The 10,937-nt window shown below is 41.1% G+C and overlaps 1 protein-coding gene across 1 annotated transcript in view; it reads left to right on the plus strand.

Moving 5' to 3' along the window:
- DYM (dymeclin) overlaps window positions 1-10,937 on the plus strand; it is a 337,064-nt gene that overhangs the window by 123,883 nt on the left and 202,244 nt on the right. Inside the window, exon 10 of the mRNA XM_019531678.1 lies at window positions 6,497-6,622. Coding sequence (XP_019387223.1) covers window positions 6,497-6,622 — 126 coding nt within the window. The remainder of the gene's footprint in view (window positions 1-6,496; window positions 6,623-10,937) is intronic.

The raw sequence follows: 10,937 nt of genomic DNA on the forward strand, positions 1-10,937 counted from the left end.
ACATAATGCATCTTTTTTTTGTCTCTATGGCTGCTTGCAGACTTTAAAAACAAAAACAAAAAACCTGCGCTTTACTGGAAGAGGCAGTGTGTTAGTTTGACTTGACTCCACAGTGTCTGTATAGATTGGGTGCTTCAGTGGGGCTTTTTGGCACTTTTATCTAATAGCTGATTCAATCTATGAACCTCTGATATAATCAAAAACCATAAATGCCTCCAGGGCAGTCTACTTAATATTGGGAAAGGTCATAGAATTGTAAAATAGCAGGGAAAGGGACCCTAGGAAATCATCTGGTCCCATGCTCCTGCTTAAGTCCTAAATCATCCCAGTCAATTGTTTGTTTAACACCCCTAACCACAAGGGGATACTCACAGGCTAGGAACAGACATTGCATTTTCCCTTGACAAGCTGTGCTTTTGTTTGTCCCGGAGCAGAAATATCCTGGAATTTGAGTGTACACGTGTCACCCTTTTAATAAGGACATGGTGAGTGATTGAATGCAGTGCCACTTTTCTGCCATTGATTCAGCGATCCAATCCCAGGATAACTGATCAGACTCACTTCGCAATGTCCCAGGACGAACTGTTTTTTATCATGTAAACCTTTTTAGGATTTATCCTGGGACATAAGATATGGACGTCTGAACATTTGTGCTTTGTTCTGGAATCAGATGGTTTCTCCTGGAACAAATGCAACATATTAGTAGCCACAGTGTGCTACAGGAAGTGATGTTGTTGATGGAGTAGGTGGCACATTGCAGAACTGATGTCTGGGATGGTGTCATGACTTGTGATCTTGAATATTTTGAGTTGTTGTGTTTTTTTTTTTTTTGTTTTTTGTTTTGCAAGAGTAACCCCACTGTGAAAGGTAAGTGCTAGCTGGGTAATTGGAAGTGTTCAGAAAAAAGCATCCATCTTCTCTTGGATATGGAAATTCTTTGTTTTGGGCAGTTCCGTAGTGTTGCTGTGTACCATTCACTTCATGTCTCTGTCTACTGGAGTGATTGCATTTAAATCATAGATGAGGTAATCTATTTATGTAGGATGTGATGGTATGTTACAATTTAGTTGGCATCAATTTAGTAAGAGCACCATTCTTCAGTATTTTGTCATATACTTTTACACGGGCTATTCTTCCCTGCCCCTCCCACACCCCCTCCAAATTAAATTGTCACTCACCCTGAACAGAAGAATACGTCTATAATTTTCAGTGACTTGTTTTTACCTGATCCACATTTGGATTAAAAAAAAAAAAAAAAATTTTCAGGAAAAAATGTCAGGTGCTCAAAAGCTGCGCAGTGAGGAGAAAGGTTAGAGGTAGTCCCAGTAGAGAGGGAGTTTAATGAGCAAAGTATGAGTAAAATGATCCACAGGAAAAATTTGTTCTCAATCGCCTTTTGTCTCATATTGAACAACATCTAACACCAGAACAAGCTGCATTTAAACCAAGCAAGTCCTGCACTAGCCAAATAGTAAACATCACCCGACATATAGAAAGACTCAAGAAAGGGATGATAACAGGTGCTGTGTTTGTAAGCCTATCAGCAGCATATGACAGTCAGCCATTGAAACCTGTGCCGTATTCCTAGGGGTGGCTGTGATGCCCCTAGGGCCCTGTGACCATGCCAGCTTTGCCCTACGGATGCCTTCTATTCTCGGCTGCCATGTCTTGATGGTTAAGATAATAGATACTAGATGGGAAGGCTGCCCTCAAATTGCTATGCAGTCGTGGTCCTGGTGGACCCCACTAAACCGTGTGGGTTCTTAGACCCCTTGCTGGGTCCTGCTCTAAGTAATTACCTCATGGGACACCCCAAGCCTTATGGGCTAGACGCGTGTCTCCAAAACTGTCCCTTTACCATGCCCCATGCCTCACAGATGGTATTTAGCTATTGTCTCTAGTAATGAGGCCTCAGTTTAGTTAGGCCTCTTGTTGTCCCTGGACCCTTAACCTCAGTAACTGTGCCCTCTGGCACTGGGGTCTCCTCACCCCCTGTTGCTGTGCTCTCTGGCACTGGGGTTCGGCACAGTAGCATGCTCCAGTGAGGCTGTCTCCTCCCCAGTACCCTCATCGCAGTCCATCGGATTAAAAGCCACAACATAAATATGAGACCTTGGGCTATAACATAACAGCAACTGTAACCCTGGATACTTTGGTCTCACCAACAGCAGCACAGGCACCCAGGTATCTCCATGGAGCTTTTCTACATGAAATCCACTCCCCCTGGCAGCTGCCAGGGCCCTAACTGCCTTCAGTGCCAGCCCTGCGGCTTATATGGCCCAGGACCCTGCCTCTTCCTGGTCAGTTGACTGGGAGCAGGTGCAGGCTAATTCCCTTGTTAGCCTGCTGCCACAGTAACCTGCACTTCTGGGGGTTCTGCCTGGCTCCTAGGGCCCTTTCTCTAGGCAGTTTCTGCCCTTGAAGGAGCACCTTAGTACCCTGCGACAACCTGCTTGCCAAAGTCTGTGATATGACACACGATTACCACTTAACGCAGCTCATCCAAGATGTTTTTACACAGAACTGTACAAGAAATGGAGCTGCCGGAGATGATGACAAAATGCCCCCCCACAGGGTAGCATGCTAGTACAGATCTTTTTTAACATATATACCAATGACTAAGCCATACAAAGTAATATGAGGAGCTAAGTCACATCACAAGGGAGGGACTTTGCCATTGTTGAGAACAAATTAAATGTCCATTGAGCAACCTCTCAGATTACTATAGCCAGCTTTGCATCAACCCAACCAAGACATAGGTCCTGGCTTTTCACCTGCCATAGAGAAGCTCAGCAGAAATTGAATATTGCCTGGGGTGGAATCCCACTGACCAATAACTCAAACCCTGTGTGCTTGGGGGTTATATTGGCCCGTATGCTTACCTTCATATCACACGTAGAGAAGACAAAAGGGAAAGTCAGCACTTGCAAGATCATACTTCAAAAATTGGTCACCTTGAAGTGGGGAGCAAACCCAGCTACATTACGAACCACTGCCATTGTCTTGTGTTACGCTACTGCAGAGTGTGCATGTTCAGTATGAGGGCCATCAGTTCATTCCAAAAAACTAGAGCCAGTTCTAAATGACAGCTGTTGTAAAAAACAAACAAAAAAACCACCCCAAAACCATCACCAAGAACAAAAACCACGAGATGTCTAAAGCCAACACTAAAGGATAACCTGTACTTACTGGCCGGCATTGTACCACCTAATACCAGAAGAAAGGTCGCAAGCCAAAAAAAAAAGATCAAGACAGGTGGAAGACCCCAGGTATCTACTCTGTGGTTATATAGAAGTAACTAAACAGCTTAAGAGTTTTATGTCCAGTGTTGCGCCACTGCAAGCACTAGCAGACAGGGTACAACTAAGGTTATGGAAGGAAAGACGATGTGCAGTCAAGTGCTCTGAAATGGACCTGGAACCCAGGAAGAGTTTCCTGGAGGGGCTGATCTAGACTGGCCAACATGGTGATGCCTGACTCACCTACACATGCAAACTGGAAGATGAAAACCAAGCGTGATCCAATGGGACTACTTTAATTACGTGAATGTATGCGAGTGCAGTGAAACGCAGACTATGGAGCACCTGCTCATTTGCTGACTCCTTGGTGAAACCTGTACAAAGGAGGACCTGCCTGCAGCAGTGAAAAGAGCCATTGCTTGTGTGTTTTTTCTGGAAAAACATGTAGTGTATGACAAGGAAACGAGGAAAAGGAGTGCAAAATAAAGGATTTATTGCATGTTTTCTGCAGTTTCCTTCTGCAGCCATGGTATAGATTTATTCAGTGCCTGGTATGACAACACAGGTAGGATAGCAGGATATGCTATGACCTTTGAATAGAAGAAGCTGTATTATTTGTCTTTTAAAAATAAAATTCATTTTTAGTGCATAGATGTGTTTTTATAAGTAATTTTATTGATTCCATAGCATGTGATAATGCATGGCACTTAAAATCTGAAGTTAAGAATTAGCTATACTTCAGTATGTAAACAGTTATAAAGTCCCAGTGTGCTGTGGTGATTTGGTTGTCCTTGTTATTCTGATAACATCCACAGCGTGCTATGTGCTGCCTGTACTTGCAGATATTCATACATACATGAAAAGAGTTACTTAAGGGGCTTGCAGTGTAACAGAAGAAGTAACACATGAAGGAAAAGAGAAATGGGTAAAATCATCTGAGTTTAAAAAAAGTCTGCACTTATTAATTCTCACGTGATCCATATTCTAGCCAAACAAGTACTGTTAATCATCACAACAAAAATGGGCTTCTGGGAAGGGAGTAGTAGCTTTATCAGCCAGCTCAAGCTCCACAGCAGGATAGAAGGAGGGACAAAATTAGCTGCTAAGGTGGAAACGATCAGTGAAGTGTGGCCTGACAAAGTTAGAGGGGGCACAACTGCTAAGAGACAAGGCTGGATATATAGGGATGGGTAGTGGATTTAAAAGAAAAGAAAAGCTGGGGGCCAAAGACCGGTTAAGTTTGATGCAACAAAGCTGTGGAACCAGCAGACTGATTGAGAGAGATTGTGACACCCTTTGTCAGAACAAGAATAAAGAAACTGGATTTTAGCACTGTAATGAATGCACTGTACAGTGAGAAGGTGGATGTTCGGGTTATTTCCCTAATGTACCGGACTAGGATAGGTACCCAATATTTCACATTCATATAAATAAGGCAGCTTTTTAGCCATATTTCTTTAATAAATGCCTTGGGTGCTGTTTGAACTTGCATATAGTTCCCCAACTGAGGTTTTTGATCTAGCATCAGTTTGAATAAACAGACAGTATGTGTTAGGCACTTCTGAAGACACACGTTTCCCAGATGTGCTTGTTGCAGTGTTGTTCAATGCACTCCTGGCTGGATGGCAAGTATCATGAGGCTCTGGAACATACGTGGCAGTATATTGCATTTTGATTAGTAATAAAAATTAGCATTTTACTGTAACAAGTTCTATAGAACAAACAGCTGACATTCCTACATTTCTCTGCTCAGCAGCCATACTTCAACAGGGCTCAAAAGTCCCTGCTTCAGTGGGGCTTTTGGGCACTTCTATCTAATAACTAATTGAATCAGCTATTTATCTAACAGCTGATTGCATCAGCTGTTAGATAAATGCTAAAAAGTCCTGCTGAAGCATGTAATCTATACAGACACTGGGGATCTGGGTTCCTTTTCCAGTAAAGCGCCAGGTTTTTGCGGGGATTTCTTTCCTTCCCCCATGCCTACAGCAGCCAAAGAGAGTACACGTTGATTCTAGTTGACTGGGAGATGACTACCTCACGTTCCTTAAGGGTCTTGCAGTACCTAAGTAAAAAATTCTGGTGACGTGACTGACTTTGAAGAACAGGACAATATCTGAGCCATACACTTAGATAGAAATGGGCAGTGATTTGCTCAAGAAATGTGGAAGAAATCACTCATTCCCAAGTGCGGATCCATGGTAGGGTGCAGTGGTGCAGTTGATGTTAAACTGAACAATACAGTGCTAGATTCCTAGCATATTAGTAAAGCTTCTTTCTTTAACTGGAGAAAAACATTTTGTGTTTTATGGAAACCCTTTTCCTTGATTACTTTGTGATATAGGCATTCTCCTGCCCCATGGGAAAGGGGCGTTGCACTGAGCCAGAGTAAAGCTAGTTTTCCAGGAGCTGGTGAAGAGGCAAGGTTTGCATCTGGATTGTGTTTAGACTGAGGTACAGGTTGGATTTCTGTGGCAATAAAATTTTGTTAGCTGTTATTGCAAGACTTTGGCTCAATCTGTCCATCTTGGTGGAAACGTTATGAAGACCTCAGGCTGAACTTAAACAAAAACGGCAGTTCTTCTGAAACTTTGGCCTCCTCCGAACTAAAATGGGAAAAACGAGCCTTTGCTGGTTTTGAATCCATCCCAGACCCCAAAGTGTTTTAGATCTGGGGATCCTAATCCAATTATCTCCATTCTCTGAAATTTGAAGGAGTTTGAAATAGAGGTGCCAATTTTGGCTTTTGGTTGTAAAATGATTCTGGTTAACTCAATTGAAATGCTGCCTGGCTGTGTAGGACTGGACATAGCCATTTCCAATCTGCATCTGTGTTGACTGAAATTTTTTAAAACACTTTGAGTGCAACCATTTTCCTGTCTACTCTAGCCAGGCAAGCTTTCTTCCAACTGAGTTTGCCGTCAACTGATGTAAACACCGTTCAGCTATTTTCCCTGCAAGTGTCAGATGTGAGCTGAAACTTTCAGAATCTATATTAGCTGGTGTGGCTGGAAATCCCACTTACAAAGAATTGAAATCCCATTTTTTGCCACAAGAAAGAATTTGTTTATACTGTTTGTAACTCTTGTGGAGACTGAAGAAAACTTTCTACATCAGTAGTTAAGGGTGGCTGTTTCAGGAGGGAAAAACATGACATGAAAGCACAGGGTGACACAAGGAAGGTTTAATATCTTCTGTGTTTAAAGTTTGGGGTGTTTGAAAGACTACACTAATGCATACCTATTTTTCCTCCCTAGGTTTTGCCCATTCTTGAGATTCTCTATCATGTTGAAGAAAGGAATTCACACCATGTTTACATGGCTCTTATCATTTTGTTGATCCTTACAGAAGATGATGGCTTCAATCGATCCGTTCACGAAGTGGTGAGTTACTGTTACGTTGAAAGGATTTATCTATGTTTAAGAGTTATTTATTTTTGATTTATGTAGAGATGAACTTGTGTGTTTTCAAGACATTAGCTGCCTCCTCTGTAGAGGTGATTTTCAGATGGTATTTGCTCTTCAAGATTTGAATGTGTATTATACTCATTTACTGCAGGTTTGTAAAACGAAGGTTACAAGTTTCTTTTCAAACCTTTTTCAGGGATACGTACAAATGCTTTCCTTGCCATTGGAATGTATTTTTTCCTCTAGTGCTTCCTCTTACCACCTGAACATAGAAATTGTCAGGTAGGTTGTGTCAAGAACGCGGAGAGTTTACTAAGGAAGGGAAAGAAATAGAATGATGGATAATCTTCTTATGCTATCACAGAAACCTTACTCAAGTACCCTGTATTTCAACAGAAGGGACTGCTGTGTGAGTTTTATTTCCAAAATGGAATTTAACTTCCTTAATTGACATCTCCATCCTGCCTTCCTGCCAGTTTAATATTTACTTTATATTGGCCATATAAAGTAGTCCAAATGTTGAGTAGATTTGATCAGACTTGTGCTGGAGATTGCCTAAGAGGCCTGTGTTCTCGTTCCTTGGCTTGTAAAGCTACCACACTTGCACTGATTGGTTTGATTTTCGGCTGGAATATGTAAATTCTCTTTGGAGGCTGCATAAAGCAGAGGTCAAGTGTTCAAATGTTAGAGCAGAATCTTTTTCATAGGTAATTTTTTATCCTGTTTTTGCAGAGATGCAGAGTTTTTCCTCTTGGTATCAAAGAGAGAGAGGCTTATAAATACCTGAGAGAGAGAGGGAATTTGGTCATTGTAACTCCTGTAACCTTAGATTATTTCATATAGGTCTGAATGAAACAAACAGGAAGACTTGGCATTTATGTGAAGTTTCTTGGGAGCAATAAGCAAGGAAGAAACCCCATGGCAAATATGCAAACTCCTGAAACCACCAGTTGTCTGGAGACTGCTCTTTCTGTTCTACCCCCATTCCCCAAGAGCATCTCTGTGTTTGGATTCAGTATCACCATGACATTTAACTTTGCTCATGAATTGAGCTCATTGAACTGTTGAGATATGGCATCCCTTTCCCACCTCTTGCCTCATCTTTCTTCATTCATTTTAAAGGCTTTACACTTGGTCTGTCAGCAGATCCTTTGCTGTTCAAGGGAAGGTGGGATATTTCCTTAAAATGGGCAATGTAGATACAGCCATAAGGTTAGAGCATAAATGGGTTTCCACATCCAGTTAATCTATGTCCTTGCAGCTGACAACCAACATGGATGTAATGATGCCTGCAATGTGGCGGATATTTCCTGTTTCCCTTTTCATAAAAGAAGTCTCTCATCCTCTTTTCTTCCTGCCAGTCTTCTCATTAGTTCTCCTCTCTTCTTCCTTTCTTCTTCTGTTCTCATCTTTTTTCTTTTCCATGTCTTCTCTCTCACTGTTTTCTTTGCTTCCTTATTCTATGACTTTGGTTCCTTATTCACTCCTCGGCAGAGACTGTTGGGGTGGCCATCCAGCAGTGGCTCTAAGGGACATTCTCTCTTTTTTTGCTGCTTAGCGTGGTATTCTGGGAGTGGAACAGGCCATTCTACACATGGGAGCTGCTACCAGCATCTGCAGCCCTGTTCAAGTAAACGGCTCCAGAGACCAGCTGTGGTAGGAACCATTGAAGAAAGAGGGATGAAAACAGGTGGCTCTTGAGGAGTCTCATGGCTCATTAACAGCTAAAGAAACATGTTGACATTGAAGAGCAGACTAGAGTCTTCCAGCTGCTTCCAGTGCCCTCTGTTCCTTTCCTCTGCCCTGGGTGCCTCTCTTTTCCATACCTTTCTTTCAACCCTGCCCATAATGGACTAGAGACTCCCTTGGGTATGGATCTTTGCCACTCCTGTAGCATCTCTTGCATTCCTAGTATTTGGTGTTAAAAGGATAGGTGCGTGCAATAAAGAAAAGAAGTTGAAAATCCCTTGCTGTCATCTAGATAACTTCAGCTGTGTGGGAGCACCTTAGATCTTTGTCCAGACAGAGCCACTGCAGAACCACCTTGGCAGCTGTGACAGCCAGTTAAAAGAAGGTCAGTGACTACGACGCTGCTCTCAGAGATTCCCCGTCTGTCGCTTGTTCCATGTAGAGCCTGAGCAAACAACACTTTTGGTTCCTTCCGGTGGTTCCTGATTCTGAACATCTGTGAACCTTGTGGAAGAGGGGGAGAAAGAGAAGATCTTAATATCACATATCATTCATCATTCATATCACAATTATAGGTTAGGCCCAGCAGTTAGGGAAAGGATAGTAGACATTGTTTTGATTTGAAACTCTTTCTAAGTCATGGAGTTGGACGGTTTCTAGAACTCGGGTGTAAGATTGCATTGGTGAATCCATAGCTGTTTACCTTTAATGATATGCATGTATATACCCACAGCATGAAGGGTAGGAGATTAGCCTCCCAGAAGAATAGACTTATGCAGTGGTAAATACTGAATTAGTCTGATGAAATGCCTTCAATCTCAATGACACCTCTTTCCAAATAGTGAGATCTTACACTCACTAGAAGAAGATATGAATGGAGATGGAGCTATCTAAATAATTCTACAAGATGCGACTACCTAGCATCAGTCATGCAACATAAATGAAGCTCTTATTCGGTGCAAATATTTATCACATTTTAGCCATTAAAGCAGGAAGGTTCTTCCATCAATTGGCTGAAGCTTGAGAAAATAGGAGAATTTAATGTATTTTGAGCTGACCTGTTTTTCTCTCTGCTGCTGCGTATCCTGTAACGTTCTCAAAACAGTCATAACAGTGTGATCCATTTATGGGCATATTTTCCTTTGTGGTATTACACCCACATTTATTTATTGATTTTTTTTTTTTCTTTTTTCTTTTTTTTCTTTTTTTTTTTTAAGATTAATTTTAGTAAGCACAGTTTTATAAATCTCTGTGATTATACAGACTGGTAAAGAGCTCAGGAAACCACAGAAACTCTTCTGACTGCTGAAGGGTTCTCGTTTAAAATAAATGTGGTCGTAGCTGCCTGGAAAAGATGATCAAAAACAGAGGCTCTATTCCTACACTTGACTCCATACCGGCAGACCCCTGAACCCACTCAGAGCTGTATTTAATTCACTCATAATAGTAATAATGGAATTAACTTTTAAATCGGGAGTTCCCTAACTGGGGTTGTTATTGGTGAACTAACTCCCCATAACCCCTAAAACATGAAATCATACTTGCAAACTTTAAAGAACATCAAATACTGAACAGCATGTATGTGTTTTTCCCTGCAGGCAGTATTAATTTTGAAATGTTCTGTTTCCTATTTAACCAAAATTCTTTAAAACTACTTTTTCAATGAATTTTTGCTACCCTTTAAAAAATATCTTTTGTTACTCCATTTAACTCTTACTTTTTTATATCTTTCTTATTGAAACACTTGCGTCCAACAACAGTAATCAGCTATGTGTTACGTGTGATGCATTTTAAAGTGTCGATACTATTTCCTTTTTTCTTCCAATTTGAAGAAGTACCTCTCAAGCGAGTTATGCGAAACCTAGTGGCCAACTTCTCGTGCAGACACTTTTGAGTTTTGTTCTTAGGATCTACAACTCTGGTGTTTCACTTTGAGTTTGGGGCTTAAATTATGTTAACACTTGCAACAAATTTTAGTCAACACCTGTAAGTTTGTTTTCATGTAAAACCCCAAACCTTATCTTTGGTTCAAATGCAAAACCATAAAGCAGCTGAGAGTTGTTTTTTAAAGTGGGTCCAGATTCTTCTAAGAGACCATTGTAATCGTTAGTTCATTCTTTCAGAAAACCTTGACCGAGTTTGTTTCTGAAACCTAAAGCCAGGTGAATTTCATGGGTTTTGAGGTTGTTATAGGCAGTTCATGCTGCTTTGTTTCTAGTATTGGTTTTCTCAGGACTGTTTGTTGTATTTTGGGGGGAGGGAGGTGTTTTGTTTCGCTTTCTTATAAAAATAGTTGAATATTTCCAGAAAACAAACAGTTCTAGGCAAGGTAATCTGGTCAGTAGTTCTTCAGCAAAATGTGTTTTTAGCAGAAAATGCTGGTTTGTTAAAACAAAACTTTCTAATGGAAATATTTCTGTTTCAATGCAAGTTTAATTTACAAGCCTTCTCTAGCTTGCGGTGAAATTTCAGAAAGCGAGACAGGCAGGCAGATAAGACCCACTGACCACAAAATAGCCTGTATAATTACCTAGTGATTAAGGAAACCCATCTGCGATATTAAAGATGCAGTTAAAAGTCCTCACTGCTTGATTTCAAAACT

Source organism: Crocodylus porosus, unplaced genomic scaffold, assembly GCF_001723895.1.
Source record: "Crocodylus porosus isolate Cpor-Errol unplaced genomic scaffold, CroPor_comp1, whole genome shotgun sequence".
Lineage (NCBI taxonomy): Eukaryota > Metazoa > Chordata > Crocodylia > Crocodylidae > Crocodylus > Crocodylus porosus.